Raw genomic sequence first — 25,346 nt, forward strand, 5'->3', positions numbered from 1 at the left:
TCAGAATGTGGCATTACCATATTCTAAACAACTGGGGTATAACACTTTGGAATCACAAATGCAAAATATAGTTTGGAAAGGCTGGATGATGAACTTATAGAACCAAACAGTTTTCAACTATGTGTGTTTAAACCATTTGCACATGTATATGCCTGTGAATTTCGGTCAGAATCTTTGTCTTAATAGAATCTTACATAGAAGTCCTAATATAAGAGAGATATATGCTTAGTTCTGAATGGAGTTGGGGAAAAGAGGGGGGTGGGGAGGGGTAAATTATCTATGGTTATCTACTGTTCCTCTGCAGTGCCATAGCCATTGAAAATATTTCCCCAAATCCCTAGTTGTCATTGGAACACCATTTAAAAATCAGTTACCCAGTTGATCCCTTTATTCTACCGATGAAAAATTTTGAGGTCCAGACAGAGCTAAGGTCATAAAGCTATTAAGTGGTAAAAATGGGTCTGGCTCTAAGTTCATAAGCTCTGGACATGCTCATGACATACACTGTCTGATGTCAGTCAGACTCTCTTACACTGACTTGAGACCACTGGCCACTGACTAAACTGCCCTTAACGGGACAGGTTATGAGTGCTCCTCAAGGCCTCATCTGATTCCTATCAATCTCTTCAGCTGAATAAACAGTCCTTCCCCCCCAACCCTCCAGTCTGTATATTTTTTTAATGGTTTTTTTTTTTTTTCCATTCTATTTCCTCAAACTTTTCCTTAAAAATATCCCAAAGCTATAACGGAGAGATAAGGAATCTAAGATGCAAAGAGGTTTACAGACATCTCAGATGACCTTCCTGATTGAAGCTCCTGCTTTTTCTATTATCTAAGGCTTCCGGTTTCTTCTCTCAGGACACATCCATAAAGGACTGCCTATCTCCACTGCCTTATCACCTCCTAATAAAATTTTTCTTTGTGTTAGCTCTCTCTCTCTCTAAAAAAAAAAAAATTTCTCTAAAAAAATTTTTAGAGATAAAAACTATCTTTAAAAAAATCTGTTTTACCTCTCCGCCCTTCTTTCTCTATCTCTTTTTGGATCTCTGAAGTCTCATGCAATGAATAGGCCCCCAAACACCAATCTGATCATACTGCCCCTTTGATAAAATTATTTTGTCATTCTTGATTGAGTGAATGGAATTGAATTATATTCATTTTCTTCTAAGATACAGTGACATCTAATCCTTCTTTTTAATTTTTTTTAATTTTTAAGATTTTATTTACCTATTTGACAGAGAGAGAGACAGGGAGGGAGGGAACACAAACAGGGACAGAGAGGGAGAAGCAGGCTTCCCGCCTAGCAGGGAGCCTAATGTGGGGCTTGATCTCAGGACCCTTGGCTCAGGACCTGAGCTGAAGACAGATGCTTAACGACTGAGCCACTCAGGTGCCCCTTTAATCTTTCATCTAGCTCAGAGGCCACCTGCTCCATCAAACTCTTGCTGACCAGATTAAAACATTTCCTTCGACATGTTTCTATATTTCTCTGATAGTCTGTAAAGCAACACTAGACTTCATCTGTTATTAAAGTTTTTCGAGTGTATTTCTACTAGGATATCAAATCAATTATGAATTAGATCCTACCGATTTTTATTTCTACCAGTATCTCCTTTCCTATTGTGGTTGTCAAATAAAACTTTTTTTGGATTGAATGTACACTATGTTTCATGAATTTATCCCAGAATTGCAGGTGACAGCTATACTTAATTTCTCTTTGCCATATTAGAACACGTGGCTTTATTCTTGCTTGCCCTGTCAGTTGACCTTGCCTTTCAAATTTAAATTGCTAAACCTCCACCTTCCTCCACAAAGGACAGTTTCTTTAAAGCTGAGAAACTGTGAAATAAATGTCAGATATACCAGATGGAAGGAAAAAAACGCTTAAGATGTGAGCCATAAATACTGTGCACATTTCTTGTGGTGGCGTTCCTATCTCCATTAAGAAAACTTCAGAAATTTCAGGTTTTTGTAAAGGTCTTTGCCTCAATTTTGTGTAATTTAACAATTTTTATCTTAGGTCATTCATCACATTTTAATAAGGTACTTGGTAAGCCTTATGAAGGTACCTTTACCTTGAAAATATTCAACTAAGGGTTTTTTGCTATTTGCATGGTTGTTATCAAAGACAACACAGAACTGGACGTTAAGTCCAAAACCTAAAATCTCCATTAATGGTGCCTGAAACAAATGACAATAATAATAAAACGGAATGCGAGTAATAATAATATTTGTTGCGGACAACCGATATTTTCTTAAACTTACTTAAGAGTGAGTATAAATATCTTTAGAAAACTTTGCTATTTATACTACTTCTCTTTTATTAGTTTAAACATACAATCTAAATAAAAGCCATAATAATTATACAAACACAGATTCTAGAAAAGTTCCATAGCCACTCCTAACACTTCTAGATTGTTGCATTTACATGTCTCCATTGTAGAAAACCCGCATCAGCCACTGAACAGTGCGAGATTCACCTAAGTAAGCAGAAGAAATAATTCCAAACTATTAAATAATTTTTAAAATAAAAACATTTAATTTAAAGAGTAAAAGTTACTTTCAAATAGGTAGCGCTTCAAATAGGTAAATAAAATACTCTTCTGGGTAAAATTTACTGTATCTAAATATGAATTCGATAACCGTGCCTACCATACAGGCTACCAGTCAAACCATCCCTTACTGAAAGCACAGATGAAAGGAATTAGGTATCTCTATGAGTATGCATAGCCTGATATTTCCTAAGGAACATTCTGTGTATGTGGCAATTAAAAACAATATGTTACAGTTCAGTGTCTCTCTCAGAAATTCACTAGGTACAACAGCAACTTAAGGCTATATATACCACAGTAAAGATATATGCTAGCCACATTTAGTTTCCATCCCAACACTGGAGGAGAAGAGAACAGTCTCTAAGAAGACTGTAGAAGAGCTAATTCACTGTTTTTTGGAGCAACAGTCTCCCTACTGACACACTGCTCGGAATATAGTTCTTCTTTCTGGCCCAAATCAAGGAGAGATATAATACCCTTTCCAATAAGCACAAGAGTCAACTAAGAGGGGAAGCTTCAGCACTGAAAGTAAATTAAGTCTGTAAGAACCAGTCCTGCCTGAGGCCAGTGTGAAAAGTTGCCAATCAGCCATTCACCCCCATAACCAGGAGATTCTGGATGTCTCATTTTTTAAAGTTGTGTTTTAATCACTGTCTCCTTAACCATTCAAAGAAAAAAAATTTTTTTAATGTAGAAACAGATATAAAATAGGTGGAAGAGGCCACAAGCAGAATAGAATGGAAGCAGAAAATCTTATATATTAGGAATGACACTTGAGCAGTTTCAAGTAATTTCAGGAGACCTTGCTGTATAATTCTAGAACTCCGACCACCCTAGCAGACAAGGGACTCAATAAGATATACAGATGAATGAGGAATAAAGAAAGACTGAGATTCTGCCTCAATCTCTAGAAAATATATAGTGATTGTATAGACAAATAACAGTTATTTGTGGGTTTAACTTAGTTTTTTAATATTTCCACCGAGTTCAGTTCGTTATTTATTTCTTAATAGAGTTCCAAAATCTTGGTTAGAGATGAGCACACCATGGCCTGTGGACAAAATATGGCCCACCACCTGATTTTGTAAATAAAGTTGTATTGGAATACAGCCATGCTCATTCATTTTATTGTCTGTGGCAGCTTTCCCACTGTAACAGCGGAGTAGAATAGTAGCAACAGAAACCACATAGCCCACAAACCTAAAGATGTTTACTATCTGGCCCTTTACAGAAAAAAATTGCTGGCCTCTGTTCTTCACCATTAATTTAGAGGTTATGGATTGAACTTCCTAATTTTGGAGTCAAGGAAGAAAATGATTTTTTCTGGGTCCAGTAACTTAGGAAGCAATTACATAACTTTTGACTGCATGAAAGCTTCCTCTGAGCAAAGTACAGTCAGATCTGACATGTGTGGGTATTACTTATGGCGTCTTGTTACATAAAAGGATCTATCATTCATCTATAGTCATTCTACAGGACTTCAGTTTTAATCAGAATTTCATAAGCTGCTCTTCTTCCTTAACTGGAAAAGGGCAAAGAACCTAATCAGTGAACTGGACTTAGTCATGTTTCTTTTGCCTTCTAGCTCATTGATTTTTCTTATTAGTTGTATACCCTATCCCTACATTATCAAGAACTTTTATTCCACCAATATGAATACTTGTACAGACATTTGTTAACTGTCACGATCATACTAACCAGTCAGGTACTCAGCAGCGAAGCTAAAATTTCAAACTGATTTTTTCAATCGGTCACCTCTGTGCACCTATGTTTCTGTTGCTGCCTCTGGTTTAACCCCCTAAATCTAGTTCAATTTTCTGCTATACAAAATGCTCCTGTATTCTAACATGAGAGGGAAAAAAGAATCATCAAATCCGTACTTAGTCTTCTGCTCTATTTGCCCACCAGATGTCTCACATCAGAATTCTACCCAGTCTCGCAGTTTATATTTTCTAGCATGATGCAGATGCTTCTGAGTTTCCTATAAACCTACAGGTCTGTCAGGTCATGCAGATGAGGGCCTGCAAGCTAACAGGCACCTGAGGGCTTCACCACAGAACCACACTGGAGGAAGCAATGGAATATTTTTCAGCAAGCCTTCTGAAAATTAAATATCTATGATAACAATTATATTTTTTCAAATGAATAACAATCAGGTGAGAACAATTTAAGAATTGATTTTTAACTGTTGCCAGAATTTTTGTCTTACATGCACATGCATTTTTCAGCAAGTATGTGGAAGATTTTCATTTTACGAAATTGAATTGTAATGATGGAAAATTTCAGTATATTTATTTTTAACTGACAAGTTACTGAAAATTAATTAATTAGTTCACTTAATTAATTAAGTGAAACTAAATTACTGTGGTAATTCACAATTAGTACAATGTGGTTTTTAAAGTTATCTGCAGCCTACAGGTATGATGTAAGCTTTAGTAATGATAGCAATGAAATCGAAAGAAACCAATATAATTTGCTTATATTAATATCAATTAATACTAATCCTATGGTAAAAGCAGAACATGAAGAATCACACAATATTTCTGGGACTTTTTTCATCCTGTAGATTTTGCCAACTATCCCCTCCCTCCACTGTCACTATTACAATATTACTTCCATTAAAATCTAACTCAAATGCCATTTTTCTCTGAACCTTTCCCGGGCTATACTGAAGAAAGCATTCACCATTCCTACAGAAGTCTGATCAAATTTAAGTAGAGCTTCCTTCCCAGTATAGATTGTGCCTTATTTCTAAGTCATCTGATAACTAAGTAATTTGAAACCTTAGGTAGTAAGGTCCTTAAGAACAAGGCCCATTTGTCCATCAGCATATGATGTAGGGCCAGAAATAGAGCAATCAGTCAGCTGAAGAATCTACCAGAAACATAGATTTTGAACAGACAAAACAACAAATGCTTACAATAAAATAATTTGAATGTTTACAGAGTTAGGGGGAAAAACAGTTAATGTTGAATTAATGTGGGAATAAGATACAATCTATAATCACATATCATAGTTTCTGTTACTCAAATGTATGAGGCAAACTCCAAACTACATGTAGGTTTCCTTTTCAGTTTTTATAAAATCAAATAATTATTTTTTAAATATTAAAAATTCTGTCAACTAGGATTTACCTTTCTGAGATATTTTATATTTTAATTTTAAAAGTCCTCAAAATTGTATCTAGAGATGTGGCTGTCAATGTAAGAGACTCTTAATCTCAGAAAACAAACTGAAGGCTGCTGGAGAGGAGGAGTTGGGAGGGAGGAGGTGACTGGGGGATAGAAACTGAGGAGGGTATGTGCTATGGTGAGTGCTCTGAATTATGTAAGACTGACGAATCACAGACCTGTAAACCCCTGAAACAAATAATACATTATATGTTAATTTTTTAAAAATAGTTTTCTAACTGTATTAAGCAGAAGTGCCTTATGGGGCCTCACCCTCATCTTAATAAATTTCATGTATGTCTCTTGTACACAGTAGCAACCAGGATACAATGTGAGATTTTGTGTGACAAACACCCTAAATAGATTACATTTAACATATAGAAAATGTCTAACACAAGAAAATCACTGACCACCTGGTCAATTCCAAATTCCCTAAAATAGTAATGATACAACTAGCAAAATCCAGAATCTAAGAGCCCCCCCCCCAACATATTTACTTATATCTTAACAGTAGTTTCCTTCTAATTGACTTAACTGGCCCAATCTGTGGGAATTTCCTCTGAATCTTACTGTGTGGTTCATAGAATTAATGGAGTCCAAGATTTTCCTCCATGTTATGGCTTGTTACTCTCACTGTTCAAACTCTACCCCCCAGAATATCTTCAATATCTCTATTTCATATTAAAGCACCACTTTAAGTGTCATCTTCTACTATGTGAGGATAAAAATAATTTTTTTTGATACCAGTTGAATCACACAATCTTAGATCTATAAATCTTTATACTATAATCTGGTATTCCATTCTACTGTAATCAAAACAGAACACCAAAGCCAGTTTGGGCATAAAAATAGAGTATGGGATTGCCTTCAGTGACTCATCCTTTGGGTTAAACCTCTTCTTCAGTCCTCTCTATCAGAATACAGTCCCCTGCACAGGCCAGCCCCATGACCATGACACCTATGCAGACTAACTTGGAAGGGCCCTGTGCTTAATGTTTTGATGTTGCTACTGTGAAATTTTTAGCAAGTTCTGAGCAAGAGGTCTGCTTCATATTTTCAGTGGACACTACAAATGATGGAGCTCTTCTTGCCCCTAAGAGTGATAACATCTTAAATCACAGTATAAATTAGTATGCTGAACAACTTTCCTTAAAGTCAGTGGGGAACAAGAAGATCAGGAAGAGAGAGACCAAATGCCAATCTTTCAGAGTGAAAAGGAGGAAAGAAAACCTAGAAAGCAAATCTATGTGAACAAATGAGCTCATTTCTTATTATTTTCTGATATCTGCAAAGTGCTGTGTATTGTTCCAGATGCAGAGATTACAACAATGAGCAGTACTGACAAAGGCCCAGCCTTCAGGGAGCTTCCACTCCAACCAGGAGACAGATAATAACCAGTCTGTCTGAGATGGGGTGGGGGGGGCAGCAAAGGGGTATATTTTGAAGGAGGACTTCATATATCTCTTTTGTTTCTGGTATTGCTACTTTTGGTAACCAGACAGAATAATAATCATTTAAGAAACGTTACTTATTACAAGTAAACTTTTATAACTAAGAGGCATTTCTCGAATGTTTTCTGCTTTTCTGGTCATCTTTTCGCATTTTTCTTTTAGGATTTTTAGAAAGTTCATGAGTCAATGCAAGTTATCTTCTCTGTCATTTACAGCACATAGTTTGAAGTGGGTAATGTAAGTTGTATATTTAAAAATGCATGTTAGAATTAATCCTGTAGACATTATATAATGCTCCTCCCTTCTGTTCATTCTATGCTCCCTCCTCCATCTCAGTTTAATGAACCATGCTACCATCAGACAAGTCTGTTTTGAAAGCAGCCTGGATTCTTTGGATCTGGGTTTGTGTCACTGGTTCTGAAAACAACAGCGGTAAGTAAACAAAACAGGCAAACAAGCAAACAGAAAAGCAATGCTCATAATTCTGGAAAATCGTCACTCATAAATAAGGACAGAAAATCCTGGATCTTACAAAACTGTTGTCACTCTGACAGGAAATATCACTGTGGGATGTCACCTAGCACACTGATGTATGCGATCAATGGATATTTGTTGACTGAATGAAAAATTCACCGAATGACGATCATGTATTTCAAGAGCTTCCTATTAGATATCCTGAAATGCATCCATCTCCTAGCGCTAGCACGGATTTGGAAATAAAGGTTAGATAATAGTTACTATTCAAATAGTTATTATTATTATTATTATTATATATTCTAGAAAAGGGTATCTGTCCAAACACAAGTAATTCTCATCACTCTAACCTCCTTTTACATTAAAGGTAGCTGATAAAAATGGGTTATCTCCTAGAAATAATGCAGAATGTGAAAAGCAAGCACATTTGGTCAGCCTGAAGAATGGACCTAAATCCCAACAGGAGTAAAATCAATCTAGCGTGTATTGCAATTTAGATCATGAGAAGACACGAAATCATAGGCCAGTCTGTTACCGAGTGAGAGTCAAAATGCCGCCTGACTGGAAAGGAAAAACTGTTTAAATGTTCTCAAAATGGTAGGTCTGCTGGGTACGTGTGCACTCTACGTTTTCAACACATATTATTCACCCTTGAATTATATAAAAATACTAAATTGAAATTCACTCTGGTAACAAGCTGGCAAAACAAATAAAGCTGCTTTGGTGTTGTTGGAGGCACACTGATTACAGTTCACAGAATCACAGGGCTTTCAAACATCTTAATAGGTGAGCTCATGTCTCCTCCCATACCATAATCCTATAATTTACCTCATCTACAGATGTACATTTAATTGGGAGAAAATGGATCACATTTTTCATTTCTAACCTTAAAAGAAGGAATTTCACTCCAATATATTTTTTCTTTACTCAATCTTATTGTGAAGAGATTCTGTCATAACGTTCTTCAGAAAGTCACATCTGATTACAAGTTTAACACATTTATCATTGGTTTTCATTGGCGAAAAAATGTATTTCTTATAAATCTTATATTTGAGTACTTCTAAATTATTTCTCAGTATTTTCTTCTTGGGATTAAACATTTTGTTTGTTTAATGTTTCCAAAATTGTCTTAGCTCTATAGGCATTCATTTTTTAACTTTATTAATTAATATAACTTTAGAGTCTATAGAGGGTTCTTAGTTAATTAAAAAAAGTTATTATTTAATTAAAAAAACCTGGAAGCCTATACCTATCATAGCCAATGCTATTACTTTTATTTGCAGTATTTCTATAAAATCTCATATAAATCTAAATCAAAATAGAAATAGCAATGTCTTTTACATGATATTTATTGGGCATTCAGAATGTTAGATTTTGGTTTTAGGAAACTTAAAGAATAAGAATGGTTTTAGCTTGGCTGAAGACTTGTCTGCTAAATGTAAAGAATTTATTCTTAATGTAAAGAAATTATTCTCAATATGAACACATTTTGCATCACAAATATGCTTCTTACCTGTGCTGCTGGATATATTAACATCAATACTGATATCAGATATTCCTCCTCCCTTCAGAGATGCTACACATGTGTATGTCCCAAAATCCGTGAATTTTAAATCAATGATGTCCAAGTTTGTCGTTCCCGGGGAGACATCCGGATCAGTCTGGGTAATAACCATCCGCTCAGAACTTCTTAATGGACGGCCATTTTTAAACCAACTAAATGTTAACTCCTCAGAAGGAACAGCTTCTACTTGGCAAGATATTTTCACCTCACGCCCAATCTGGATGTTGTCATCTTTGTGATAAGGATCTGGTGTGATCCAAAATCGTCCTTTTTTTAATGCTACAACATAAAAATTCCATAAGTAGTTAGTGTTACTTCCATAATGTTGCAATTCATTTACTTAGGTAGTCATCTCTGAGCTGAAATAAAGTAAAATAAAATAAAATAAAATAAAATAAATGCATAGATGTTTGTTATTTCCAAGCAGCATGCATGTCAATAAGCCTCATTCAAATAACCTGTAAATATCTGAAGACCTAAGTCAATTAGAGACTCTAAACACTGGTTTTTATAAATTGGGTAATATCTTCCAGTGACATAAAAGATGCTTTAAGTCTCTATCATACTTAAACATTATTGCCATTGAAATTTGAACAAGTGATGCAACTTGTTTATATAACATCATTAATATTAGAATTAAAAATAATAATATGGATCATTAAGCCCAATTTGGTATCTATGTTATCCCTTAATTAAGGCACAATTTCCCAGACAACTCAAATATTGCATAAATGTCAGATTAAAGAAAATTCTTGTATGATTTTATCTACATGCTGACCAAAACTAGTTGGGAAGAATTGAGTCAGTTCACATTCATAATGCATTTTCATGGACTGAAATAATCTGAACTGAAAAAGAAAATTGTTTTCAAAACATTTGCTGTGACTGTCCTATTCCACCACAGAGAGATGTTTCCAGTTGAAACAGTTTGCTGGCTCTCTCGTGCAGATGGCCAGAAGAACCTCTCAGCAGATGGTTTGGAAAACATGCTGTGTCTGTATTCCGACAGTAGTGCTTTCTGGGTGCAAGGTCAGTACTGTTCTCACAGCCTGGGTCAGCAATGAAGATGACCAGAGGCTTCTGAAGGGGCTTCTACTGGTCTCCTAAGGGCACCAGTTTTGAACTTTGAATGATAGATACTACAGGACTCAATGAAGAATAGGGTATGTTCCTTTTTCTGGCAGGGATTCTTATATACATATTCTTCTCTCTACTAACATCCTACCTATTTCCCTTTCCCTTAATATCACTTTCTATCCCTCTACGACAATATGTAGCATATGCATAGCAAGGTAATTATCAGAATAAAATATTGTCCATTCACTTTTACCATCAAACCATATATAAATGACACTGGCAGAAATTACATGAATTTAGAAGATCCTCAAAGAGTGGAGGCCTTTTAACTGCATTCCCAAGTTTAACCTGATTTCCCTTAGTTCATCCCATTAATGCTGGAAGTACCATGGAAATCTGAAGAACTATGTAAGAAGAACTAGAGATAATAAGTTTTAATCTTAAAATTTTTCGCTTTTAATTATTTTTTATTCATCAGCCCCAAATACTTTCACCTTCTTTTTTATTTGCATCTTAGTGAGGAGAGATAAATGAGTATCAAAAATGATGCTTATATCTTTCTTTTTATTCAAGAAAAATTTATAGGGCTCCTGATGAGGTATTAGATGAGGCCCTGATTATACATGATGAACAAAGCAGACATAACCCTTACTCTTATGTATTTGTAGAGCAAATTCTGTACTCATAGATTATGCATCCGATTTTTATCCATCTGATATTTATGATACTCTTGTCTAGAAAAACCACACTCTGCATTGATAGTAAATATTAGAAGTTTGAAGGAATATGAATGTCAAAGAATCCTTTAAAATATTGTTTAGAAGGGGTATCTGGCTGGCCCAGTTGGTGGAGTGTGAGACTCATGATCTCAGAGTTGTGAGCTGGAGTCCCACATTGCATGTAAATATTACTTAAAAATCTTAAAAAGTATTAGAAAAGGCACAAGAATTCAATCTTAATGAAAACACCAAAGACAAATATTTAAATCACATTCTCATATCATTGTTTGTTACATTTTTCCACACTAAAATGACACTTATGAACCTTATTTATTCCTAGCCATATCTTTATCAGTACATGAGAGTTGGATGAAATTAGGAGAAATTATGTCATCCTGTTACCCAGTGCCATACTTTTATATTTTTATTGGGATTGAAATAGGACTTTGTATCTATAAATAGAAAAGTGTTGAAAATGCCTATTGGTTACTGTATTTGGTATATAATATTGTACACATATAAAATTCAATGATATATTCAAATGATAATATTGATATCAAATATGAAAATCCAAATGATATTAAATTTCTGTAACACATTGTGCACATATAATTCAAATGCAATGAAAGTTCTTTTTGTTTAAGGTTTTATTTATTTACTTGAGAGAGAGAGAGCACTTGAGAGTGAGCACTAGCTGGGAGGGGTGCAGAGTAAGAGGGAGAAGCAGGCTCCCCATGAGTAGGGAGCCAGAGGCAGGGCTCCAACCCAGGATCCCAGGATCATGACCTGAGCCAAAAGCAGATGATTAACTGACAGAGCCAACCAGGCACCCCAGCAATTAAAGTTTTTTCACACATAGTAAACCGTATCATACTTTCTTTTTCCTTTTTTTAAAAATAATTCTAAAAAAACAGTATTCCAAGGGTCATTCACTTTTGTTAACACCATAATATTCAAATGATTTTCCTTTATTTGGTAAGAATTTTGCTTTTTCTGTTTCTATAGAAAAATGATATGGCTAAATACAAATTTTAAACAGAAAATTCTTAACTTTAAAAGTTTAAATATATATGTTAATTTATTAATAGTTTCATATGGGATACCTTTAAATAAATTTCATTTCAAAATTATGTTGGTGGCCATATACAAACAAAAATTCTGATGTTTCAGTGACTACCATTTATTTACTAGGTAGTTACTGTTGTCTAGCTCTGCTCCCTGCACAGTGTCATATTAAACTGATATTACAATTAAGAGAACTGAAAACTCTTCAGATTAGTTAGACTTAAACAACAAAAACAATCCAAAAGCCATGGATTAAAAATAATAATAATAAAATAAAATCACAATATATATTTTGTGTTACAAACTGTTTTTTCTTTTTAAGTTTTATTTATTTATTTGACAGACAGGGAGAGATCACAAGTAGGCAGAGAGGCAGGCAGAGGGAGAGGGGGAACCAGGCTCCCTACTGAGCAGGGAGCCCCATTCAGGGCTTGATCTCAGGACCCTGAGACCATGACCTGAGCTGAAGGCAGAGGCTTAACCCACTGAGCCACCCAGGCACCCCACAAACTGTTTTATTAATGGAAAATAATTTTTAAAATCCAAAGTAAAAGAAAATTAATGTTTATAAATCTAATAACCCATAAATAAAATTCAATATGATATACAACTATTTTTAATAATAAGCACCATAAGCAAGTGGGCTTTTAAAATGAGCTCATTGCTACAAATAATTGTTTTTCTCAGTATAAGACCACTTATAACTTGGCCAGTGTCAATCGCATTAGTCTTCCAAATGACAGATTCTAAAAAGGAAAAGAAGGACAAGTCAGTGTAGCAAGTATGCTTAAGTTAAGAAACATCAGAATAAGCAGCATGGATCATTAGACTGGAGACTCATCTCACTGAGTTTGTTTTATGTTACCCCATAACAGAATACCTACTTTTGCATATGGAACAGAAGCATTCTAAGAAAAAAGAAATACTCTGTGTGTGTGTGTGTGTGTGTGTGTGTGTGTGTGTACCCATGCACAAGCGTGCATGTCATCATCTCTAGTAAGTTAAATTTAATGGATTTTCTAACTTTGGCTGCTCAGATACCTAAAAGCATGCTCTGTCAACTAAGCACAAGTACATTAATATCTTGAAACCTAAGTCTAGTTTTTCATTTCTATGTGGTCCAATATAGGCAATCTCATTTTTATGGGTCAAGTGCATCATTTATAAAAATAGGAGGTGATAGTGTTAGGCTCCCTCCGAGACCCATTGTGAGAAACAGCTTATTAGCAATAGTGTAGAGCTTTGGAAATATAAAGTGTTTAATATAGTTAATCAACTGGGAAGCAGGTTCCTTCGTTTATAATTAAACACTCTCTTTTTCAGCGAACAATTTCCAATAGTTCATGCAATGTTAATTTAAAGTCATTTCCTGCTAACCAGTTAAGATTTCAAATGCTTAGAATCAATCTGCGATTAGTACCAGAGTATAACAAGGATCCAATAGACATAACAAGACTCTATAGAACTAAAGAAATTCTTTGGAAAAAGAAAGGAGAAATCCCTTTCCTCAAATGCAATTTCTTAGTCAGACTATTGAAAATCCCACAACACCAGCCTGAAAGAACATTAGATTTAGCTTAATGTATCATAAATTGTGATGGATGAACCTCAAAAGGTACTTGTTTAGTCTGCCAGTTCATGTAAAGAATTGGCATCAAGCTGAGCCTCTGTTCTGGGTAATCAGTTTAGAAGCACTGCCATATAACCCATAGCCCCGGTTTTTTAATATTGTGAGAACTGAATACAAACTTGGCCCACATTCACTTCTGACAAGTTACTCATGAGGATAGTCTAGCTGCACTCAAAGGTGCTCTGTGAACAGAATGAAGCTGGTGAATCAGAGTCAGGCCACTGCAAAGACCTGGGTGGCACTTGCTGTGGACCTTCCCCTAGAGGTGAAAGTGTATTTTTGCCTATAAATGTCTACAATTCTGAAGAAGACTTCCATTACTTAAAACTATATGACTTCTTGAGTTTATCTTCGGAAGAGATACTACTGGTTTTGGAAAGGACTACACCTATGGCTTCCAGGAATATAAGCTCAATGCAGAGGAACACAAAGACAAGGCTATGAGATTGTGTCCTGTTTATAACTATAGACTTAAAATTGTTAAATGCACAGATTGTTTGTCAAATATTCTACAATTATATAGCCCACAGTAGTTCCATAATAAAATATGATTTGTAGATAGAACATAAAGTGAATTTCAATTAAATGACATTGAACATGTTTTAAATTTTAATGAGGAAGCATCTCTTTGCAGATACAAAATATCAGGTGTCAGCTTTTTAACCTCTGCTAAGAAGCTCTTTTAGAGAGAGCGTGACCACTGCCCACTCTTCTAAGTAGTTAAATTAGTTAAAAATCTCCAACCACACCAATTCTTATAATATCAGTAGGATTTTGGATCACATGATGATTGACAAAATTTTGCTGAGAGAAATGGATCTATAAGTCATTAATCACATCATCAGACAAACAAAAAATTGATTTTCTATTTATTTTCTATTAAAGACAACACAAATATTTAAGTGGAAAATGTGTATTTGCCAGTCCCACATGATGCCAAATTGAATAAACAGTTGGAAAGAAATTACATAAGCAAAGCAAATTAAGAAATAGTAAATGACTGTATACATAATTTGTCCTATTATAATTAGATGCCAGTCTTTCTCTTCAAGGAGACTGTGAACACCTAGGGAGTTGGGGCCATGCCTTACTCTTCCTTATTGTCCCCAAATTTAAAACTGGTTCCTTGTTAGAGTTGGTATTCAAGATCTTTTGTCAAATTTAATTAAACTTGACAAATTTAATTAAAGCTGACATTTCAAAGCATTAACTTTACAAATTCCAATCATTTCCATTCAGTCTGATATGTCCATGTTAATTCTTTTTGTTTGGTGGTCCTGTGTTCTGAGATGCCTCAGGACAGGAGGAACAGGATAGAAGAAAGAGAAGAGATTTCGTGTCCTCTAAGGTTCAGGTTTTTTGGTTTGTCTTGTTTGTTTTTTTTTGTGGAAACACAACAATACTTGATGAATAAACTATTAATATAGGAATGTATGTAAGGAAGGGGATTCTGTACAGAAAAACTCAGGAGACCTCATTCCATCATGGCCGCCGACTAGCTAGTTATGTATCCTAGTTATATAATGTGTCAGGGACGTCAGCTGTTGAATGTAATATCTGTTACTCATTTTTCCTTTGGCAGAAGCCTGAATTTCATGCAAAAGGGCTTATATGCCTTAGAGCTCAGTTGATAATCATTTCTAAGGAAAGATGAAAGAATGAAGAAAATTGATATCTAAACACAGTTATATTATCTGAAATAGTGTTTGCCAAAACTTACTTCAGAAAAAGGTCAAGAGGGATCATGTTGTTTTTTTTTTTAAAAGATTTTATTTATTTATTTGACAGAGAGAAATCACAAGTAGATGGAGAGGCAGGCAGAGAGAGAGAGAGGGAAGCAGGCTCCCTGCTGAGCAGAGAGCCCGATGCTGGCCTTGATCCCAGGACCCTGAGATCATGACCTGAGCCGAAGGCAGCGGCTTAACCCACTGAGCCACCCAGGCGCCCAAGAGGGATCATGTTAAAAGAAAGCAGAACAAACAAAGTTTGGCGACTGACTATATGAATAAAATTTGCTTTCTTGCAGAACTTCTCAGAGCTTTGAACATGGTGACATGCACACTGCAATATCTCAGAGAGGCGCAGAGTATCTGTTTAAAAAGCTTTATTTATGGAACATTTTCAGGACCAGTATCTCACAGGATAAAATAAGAGAATCTATCAGTTGATGAGAATCACTAGAAAGATTCTAAAATCAGATTCCATTCTTGACGTTTCAAGAATTTCCATTATGAGCATCACAGAATAATTGACAAGATGAGATTCTTTTGTGAAAATAAAATTTATGACTAGAAAACTAAAGGAAAGGGAAATAAGTTTGAGCTCAGATATATCTAAGGGCACAATGAAGTTACAAAACATACTTCAGAGCCATGTCATAAGCCTATCTGCACCAACAACGGTGTGTCGTCTCTTTTCCTTTCCCAGCCAACCAGCATTTTAAAAAATTTAATATATCAGCATGCTCCTATCTTGGAAATGTACATTTTGGAATATACAAATAGCATTTAAAAGGGATTAAGTGTATTAGCTTCTATACAATTTGCAATTATTGATATAAATTAGTAAGGCTTAATTTACTCAGTTGCTTGAGGAAATAATATTTACTTATTTACACCTTATGTTGTTATAAAAAAAGCACTTAAAGTGTTATAAGAAGCAGTAAAGCTTCTAGAGGATAGATAGGAATGGGGAGGTCTTTTTTTTTGGTATATATTATTAGGAATTCGTATACTCATTTTCCTTTATCTAACAACTTCAATTGCCAATCTGTAGTCTGAATGAGAGTTCATTAATAATGCAAGAACAACAACAATAAAATCATTACACCCGTTTCCTGAAAGTACTTTAAAATAGCACCCCTGATCATATGAATGCAGAATTAGATGCTGGAAGGAAGTTGGGGTTCTATTTAATTATGAAGTATCAAGGATCTATTTATTTTATGAATTTACTCAAAGCTAATTTCTTTTTTTTTTTCATTTGTATAATTTTTATTTTTTTTATAAACATATATTTTTATCCCCAGGGGTACAGGTCTGTGTCACCAGGTTTACACACTTCACAGCACTCACCAAAGCACATACCCTCCCCAATGTCTATAATCCCACCCCCTTCTCCCAAACCCCCTCCCCCCAGCAACCCTCAGTTTGTTTTGTGAGATCAAGAGTCACTTATGGTTTGGCTCTCTCCCAATCCCATCTTGTTTCATTTATTCTTCTCCTACCCACTTAAGCCCCCATGTTGCATCACCACTTCCTCATATTAGGGAGATCATATGATAGTTGTCTTTCTCTGCTTGACTTATTTCGGTAAGCCTGATACGCTCTAGTTCCATCCATATTGTCGCAAATGGCAAGATTTCAAAGCTAATTTCTATAGTTAATCATTCAAATTGTTTAAGCAAAGTATAGTTGAATTTTAATTGTCTTTTAAATATCCTTGCTCAGTAAAATAACGCAGGTAAATATTTTGGGTAGGAATTCTAGTAAGAAAGGATCTTTTAGATAGGCACAAATCATGCTTTTTAGTAAAAACCCTACCTTGAGAAAAAGGAAAAGAAGTGGACTCAGAAAATAATATCATCATTATGATTTTGTCATTTTTAACATTTTACCCCTAAATTATCAATTACCAAAGTACCTATATAATGTTGTAAATAAAAACAAACATTTTCATACTACAACTATGACATAAATGGTATTTGACATAGCATGATGTCTTTGCACCAGTTATATGAATAGGAAAATATTAAACAGCAATAACTTATCTCCCTAGGATGTCACAAATTAGCAGATAGTTCGAGTTCACCTTTCCTATCAAATTTGATAATACTCCTTCACTATGAGAAATAAGAATGCATCCAGGATGAATTATATTTTTTATTGGTTTTTAAAGATCAGGACTAGAAACATCTATAAAATGAAATGCAGCTTTGAAAAGCCTGTGCTAAATATAATTCTTTTGAAGTCCTTTTGAAAACAGTACATCCTTAATATTTATGGAATCGATCACATAGCAGTGAAAACTGGATGAAAATAATGAGGCTAACTGAAACTAGAAATTTTTCTTTACTTTTCTTGTTTTCCTCATTTTCTTTCTCAAAGCTAAGGCCTTTTTCTTTTCTAAACTCATTCTGCCCATCTGTCAGCCTCTCTCACTGAACCCGGAGGCCTGGCATTCTTTTGGATATCCTCTTGCCTTTGAAATTTCAACATTTTCTGTTCCATATGCTCTCTTCTCTAAGAGTAGAAAATTATTTAGGTCGGTCACATCTAAACTTAGAACATTTTTCTTAACACTAATATTCCTTCAAAATCCTTGTGGCATGTTTCTTTAAAAAATAAAGTGAAACAACAGTTATCCTCACTATTACATCTGGAACTCGTTCACCTGGCCAGTTCACACACTGGTTTTTATTGGTGTTATTAAAGCACTGAAGACTCAAAGCTGAGCAATAACCTCTTAACCAATTAACACAATGATTTTTTCCACTCCTTTTCCATTTTTATATATTACTTACCTTTTGTACTTCCTATCATTTTACATTATTGACTCTTTCTTCTTGAAAATCTCTTTTTTACTGGTTTCTACAACTGGTAAAATATGAGATAATATTTATGAAAATAAATGTTTGCTTTGCTTACCAACATCACAATTGTCATGACATGGTCTCGAGTTCCTTTTAGTTCATTTGGATTTTGTTATTCATATATAGGTGTGAAGTCAGTTTTTGTTGAAAAGGAAATAATTTTTATAACTTATTTTGTCATAATTGTAGACCACGGATGTTTCCCTTAATCTTCTACCTTTCATTCAGCTGCTCTTGTTTGATAACATGAGGTCACTGTTTTGCTTCTTGATACACAAAATGTTGCGACCAGATCCATGCACATTCCAATTTAAACTAAAACAATGATTACATCATTTACATATATTATTTCACTTTAACATTAAAAATCAAGAAAAATAACCCAGATATATTAAATGAACAAATAAAAAAATACCTGTATTGCCTAGGAATTTATATAAATTTTATCTTTTTAAAAAAAAATTTATTTATTTAAGAGAGACCATGAGAGAGAGGGAGCAAGAGCAGGGGAGAGGAGCAGACGAAGAGGAAGAAGCAGGCTCCCCACTAAGCAGGGAGCTGGACATGGGCCTTGATCCCAGGACCTGGGATCATGACCCAAGCAGAAGGCAGACACCCAAACCACTGAGCTACTTAGATGCCCATAAATTATCTCTATCTTCTTTTGTCTTGTGAGAATCTGAAGACTCAATACCATGGATGAGACTAACGAAACAATCCCCTCAACATGACCAAATATTAGACAGGTTTCTTCCTAAGTCTAGGCCCCTGACCTCCCTTTTCTTGGAGCTAAATTTACTTTTAGAAAACTTAACAATCGTAAATCTTTCTCTGCCCCTTTGAGATGTAAATCTCCTACAAGCCAAAATATCTTTTATTTTTTTTTTAAGATTTTATTTATTTATTTAACAGAGAGAGACACAGCAAGAGAGGGAACACAAGCAGGAAGAGTGGGAGAGGGAGAAGCAATCTTTCTGCAGAGTAGGGAGCCCAATGTGGGGCTTGATCCCAGAACCCTGGGATCATGACTTGAGGTGAAGGCAGACACTTATCGACTGAGCCACCTAGGTGCCTCCAAGCCAGAATATCTTAAGAAATGTCTTTCTTAAGCATTTGGGAACCATCCCTTTAAAAAGTAATGACTGAAGGAGATAGTGCTTCTATTTCCCAGTCTCTATAGGAGAGTGGGAACTTAACTTTGAAAAATGAAAGGACCATTTAGACACACACGTAGGCACACAGATGACTTAGTCCCATTGACTGTCCTTCCTCCAAATACCCATAAGCTTACTCCACCATGTAAAAATCCTCCCACCTTTTATTTCAGTGGAGTTAAGTTTAATCTGTCTCCTCTATTCCAGTAGTCTTCACCCTGTTTAAGTAGTCTTGAATACAATCTTCCTTGTTTTATAACATGTCAGGTGCAATTTTTCTTTCAGACCAATAGATGTAGTTGCAAGAATTACTGAAACAGATGAAAGTAGGATCAATCTAGAAAATTCACTGTTGCAAAGTTTCAAACACCAAGGAAATAATGCTTATGGTTACAACACACACACAAACACATACACACAGACAGTATGTTGTTCAAAGATGAAATGTCACTTGAGTACGAGTGCATGTGACGGTCACAGGTTAATTTAATCCATTTACGAAAGCGTGTTTCCTCTAAAGTGGTAAACCCTGCTTAATCTATAACACCCTGGAGGTCTAGAGTTTCTAATACTAGACTCCAGGACAAATGTCTGGATTTGTGAGTTAACTAACAGATGATAGGACTGCTAAAAGTGTGAAGAGATGGGCTCTCAAACTAAGTAACTTTAATATATATATTATAAAGAGAAATGCATAACATTCACTTTTAAAAAAGTACCTCCTACTTGGTTTAGAAGTTTTTAAAACAGATTTAAGAAATATGTGTTATAGTTTATTCCCTCTTTTTAATGAGAAAATTGTGGCATATACGCAAGTGGTACACTGTCATTGTGATGGGGTAGAGCAAAGTTTTTATACCTCCATTCAGTTGGTGGTTGGGCCATAAACTGATTTTGATCTATACAGGAACAAAAGTAAAGGGGGGATATTAATTTCATATTTCATAGTTTCTGTGAGTTAAAAATACTCCAACTTCTTAAACAAATAAAAAAATGAAAAAAAATTCCTCCTTCAAGATCTGAATGGAATTTATCTTCTGAACTTGTATAAATAAGACACAAAATAAACAGCACTTTAAACCATACCTGTGATGATAATAATAATGTAATTCATAGGACTATTTGTCAATCTGTCCTTCAAGGTGACTTAATTACAGCAATTTTACATATAGGAACCTGAAAAGTATGGTTTAGATGCACAGGTGTTCAGACTAAAGTCAAAAATAAATGCAAAGATTTGTCTTGGTCACGATTCAGCAGCAGTGACTATAAGGTTATATTCTATGAGAATGACTCAGGGAAGCTGTCACTAATGGCTGTGGTTAGGGTGGTGTTATATGTTCAGAGTTATAGAAAACAGATACTTTAAGTGCTAAGTGACATAGAAGTAAGATTCCCATAATCTTAGAAAGGAGAAAAGCTAAATGAGGAGCTAGAGTCTTTGAAGAGGTAGATAGAGGAATACCTGTGGAGAAGGAAAAGAAAAGGAGGGCTACATGTACCAGCATCCAGTGAAAGTACTTTAAGAAGTGAATCACACTGAGCACTTTAAGAAAAAAAAAAAAAAGGTTTCACAATATATCACCATGTTAAATCAACTGTTGCATTGTTCACCAAGTTGTTGGCTATAAACTAGTTCAGAGTTAGAACATATTTATCAGAAACAATAACTTTTGTGTAGAAAATGATGTTCTGAACTCATTCTCAAAGGAAACGATGAGATGATGAGGCTAGTAATCCATGAAAATTATTACAACGATTGAACAGTGAAACTATGACCTCTGTAGTTTAGAACAGTATTTTTCCAAATGTGAACCCTAGACCAGCAACAATAGTATAACATGAGAACCTGTTGGAAATACAAGTTCTAGGGTATGACCTCACATTGAGGTTATACTTCCAGGGGTAGGCTCCACCCCAAGTTAAGTCTACAATTATTGGCATAGACACAGCCATCTCCATGTTAACAAATCCATCGTGTGATTCTTGATATATGTTCAAGTTTAAGAACTACCATCTTAAAAACAAAACAAAATAAAACAAAACAAAAAACAGTTATCTTTCCACCTTCCAAAAATGAAAAGCCAGAAGAGAACAGGGTCATCAGCTCATCCAAAAGGACTGAGGTACTAAAGGAGATGTTTAAAAGTGGCCACAGTGGGGTTTTGTTTTGTTTTGTTTTGTTTTGCTTGCTTTATAAGACCCTCAAGAGAGCATTTATCCTGATTATAACACCAGAAATATTATTAAGGAATGGCTCCTGTGAGTATTAATATAAAATTTAATAAATTGACCTCACACAAATTTACATGTAACTATTCCTTTCAACATAGCTAAAGCCTAAGTAAAGTTTCACAAAACCAGTGATTTACAGATGTCTTCACAAACTGGTAAAGATATTAAGAGTGATTAATGGGAGAAGATATTTGCAAATAACAGTACAGACAAAAGGTTGATATCCAGGATCTATAAAGAACTTCTCAAACTCAACACACACAAAACAGATAATCATATAAAAAAATGGGCAGAAGATATGAACAGACACTTCTCCAATGAAGACATACAAATGGCTATCAGACACATGAAAAAATATTCATCATCACTAGCCATCAGGGAGATTCAAATTAAAACCACATTGAGAAACCACCTTACACCAGTTAGAATGGCCAAAACTAGCAAGACAGGAAACAACATGTGTTGGAGGGAATGTGGAGAAAGGGGAAACCTCTTAAACTGTTGGTGGGAATGCAAGTTGGTGCAGCCACTTTGGAGAACAGTGTGGAGATTCCTCAAGAAGTTAAAAATAGAACTTCCCTATAACCCTGCAATTGCATGCCTGGGTATTTACCCCAAAGATACAGATGTAGTGAAAAGAAGGGCCATCTGTACTGTAATGTTTATAGCAGCAATGGCCACGGTCGCCAAACTATGGAAAGAACCAAGATGCCCTTAACAGAGGAATGGATAAGGAAGATGTGGTCCATATACACTATGGAGTATTATGCCTCCATCAGAAAGGATGAATACCCAACTTTTGTAGCAACATGGACGGGACTGGAAGAGATTATGCTGAGTGAAATAAGTCAAGCAGAGAGAGTCAATTATCATATGGTTTCACTTATTTGTGGAGCTTAACAAATAGCATGGAGGACAAGGGGAGATGGAGAGAAGGGAGTTGAGGGAAATTGGAAGGGGAGGTGAACCATGAGAAACTATGGACTCTGAAAAACAATCTGAGGGTTTTGAAGAGTCGGGGGGTAGGAGTTTGGGGTAACCAGGTGGTGGGTATTGGAGAAGACATGGATTGCATAGAGCACTGGGTGTGGTGCAAAACCAATGAATGCTGTTACGCTGAAAATAAATTTAAAAAAATATATATCTACCTTAAAAAAAATAAGAACAAACTGATAGTTTTAGAGGGGAGAGAGGTGGAAGGATAGGTAAGCCTGGTAGTGGGTATTAAGGAGGGCACGTATTGCATGGAGCACTGGGTGTGGTGCATAAACAATGGATCTTGGAACACTGAAAAAATAAAAAATTTAAAAAAAAAAGAATGAGGGGAAAAAAAAAGAGTGATTAATATTAAGTACCTTAAGGTCAGCATTCTTTGCCCAAGAAATTCTAACTTTCAAAGTATTATGAATCTAACCCTCATTTAGGGAAAATCTGAAAGAATTAATATGTTCATAATTTGGGATTGAGAAATTCTAACCCATCAAATTTCATCTGAGTGTCAATGACTTTTTGGAGAGTCAAAAAAGGTAACAGTGTAGGGGCACCTGGGTGGTTCAGTCTGTTAAGGGTCTGCCTTTGGCTCAGGTCATGATCCCAAGGTCCTGGAATCTAGCCCCATGTTGGGCTCAGGGAGCCTGCTTCTCCCTCTCATACTCCCCCTGCTTGTTCTAAAAGTCTTAAAAAAAAAAAAAAAAAAAGAAAAGGAAAGAAAAGAAAGGTAACAGTGAAGACTAAGTATTCCAGGGTCAGACTGCTTAGGTTCTAATATGACTTCATCACTTATTAAATGTGACCTTATGCAATTAACTCAGTCTCCCAAATCCTAAAAATGGAGATAATAAAATTGAACCATGATGCTCTGAGTATGCTGATGCCAACACAGAGTCAACAAACAGTAGATGCCAGCTGCTACCTGACTCACAATGTATCTCTAACAAGGCTTGCTGTCAAAGGTACAGAGATGGAAAGCCTAGTGGTGGAGAAAAGCATAGAAATAAATTGTATTTATAGTGCAATAAAAACAAGGGTTTAGAGTACTAGCTATTATGGAAGGGAATACTTTAAAACAAACACACACACATATACAACTAGTTACTGTGGAGAAGGCAGGGAAGTCCTGAGAATTAAGGAAGAAGAAGATAGGCTCGAGGATGATGAAAAGTCATTTCAGATAGTAGATTCCATCATGAGTATGTGGAACTGAGGTTTTCACTGTACCATCAATTGTTTCTAATTCATCTTTCACTGATTCAAGCAAATCCCCTCATGAATCCACAAAATGTACTTCAACCCCTCATTTCCATTCCCCTCCAGTCTCTCAGGGCGCAAATTTGGTCCTCCTTTCAAGGTTAACGTCTTAAATTGTGCTCCTGATCTCAGTTCCAGCTCTGCATGGAGTATCGCACACCTCCCACTTTCTCCTCTGTTTTTCTCTTAAATTCTGTCTCACAAGGAGGTTCTTCCCATGCATCTATAAACATGATCATAATCTCCTCATTAATTAAAACAAAGCAACAACAACTAATACAGAAAGCTTTCCCTCAACTTTATATCCTGGAGCTACTTATTATTGACTTCCTTTCCCTCTCTCATTATCAAAACATTAACATATAAGCCACTCACCCTTACCCACTTTCAAATTAGTTTTGAGTCCCACCAGTACCAGAATTTTAACAATTGCCAACAAAGATATGTTCCAAAGGATTGCAGTTCATCCCACCCTCCCTTCAGCATTGGCTATGTCTAACTTGTCCTGATCTTTTGTTTCTAGCTCTCAGACAGACTTTCTCCCTACTTCTCTGTCCTAAATCTGGGCTCTCGTTTTTCTCTTCTCTGTCTACACTATCACTTCACAGCTCGTTCTTACATCCACTGTTTTTGACTCAGCACTGATGCCACCTTAGTATAACCCTCTGGCCCAAACTCTCTGAGTTACTGTTGTTTATTTCCAGTCACCTGGCTAGGTTTCAATGTGATGCAGCATTTCAGAGCCTAAGTCCCTTTTAAACTACTTGTATTCCTGCTTTAAAGAATATCTGGATTCTGCGCCCTCCCCCCATTAATGACACCTTCTTCTATAGAAACCATCTTTTCCCCTTTGTCTTTTGTTGCTTGCAGGCCCCCACAATCTGCCATTACTACTGCATTCCCCTGGTATGGGCATCTTCTCTATGCTGTGTCCAAGTCCAACCCAGTCAACTAAGCCCTGATCCAATGTACTGCTTTCATAATACTTTCCCTGATTCATGCAATTAGATAGAAAAACTGTCATTTTTCCATATCTGTCAGAAAACCCTCTTCCACATAGTTGTTTTCAGACTATTTTGTATTTTGGGGACTTACAAGCTTCTGGAACACAGAGGTATGTGATATTGCTGTCTTCCTGAGCACTCTGTCTTCTACATGTCTTATACTTATGTTAATAGTAGGGAAGAACAGATCAAATAGACAAAGATGTAACATTTTTCAACCACTGGGGACATATCTGGAGCTCTTTCCAAGCAGTTACCATATTGATTGTTATCAGCTAATACTGACTTGAACAAGTGTATTTAGTTTTACCAATTGTTTTTTTTCTTAAGACCTTTGATAAATGAATTTAAAAAGCAACTGATTTATTGTCATTTATACCCACAATTTTAAAATGGGTAGCTAGGGACAACAA

At 35.5% G+C, this 25,346-nt stretch overlaps 1 protein-coding gene across 1 annotated transcript in view; it reads right to left on the reverse strand.

Annotated features, from left to right (window-relative positions):
• The window catches only part of MDGA2 (MAM domain containing glycosylphosphatidylinositol anchor 2), an 863,714-nt gene that overhangs the window by 246,148 nt on the left and 592,220 nt on the right, over positions 1-25,346 (reverse strand). Inside the window, exon 7 of the mRNA XM_032344142.1 lies at positions 9,161-9,490. Coding sequence (XP_032200033.1) covers positions 9,161-9,490 — 330 coding nt within the window. The remainder of the gene's footprint in view (positions 1-9,160; positions 9,491-25,346) is intronic.

This window comes from Mustela erminea, chromosome 5 (genome assembly GCF_009829155.1).
Source record: "Mustela erminea isolate mMusErm1 chromosome 5, mMusErm1.Pri, whole genome shotgun sequence".
NCBI classification, from domain to species: Eukaryota; Metazoa; Chordata; class Mammalia; order Carnivora; family Mustelidae; genus Mustela; species Mustela erminea.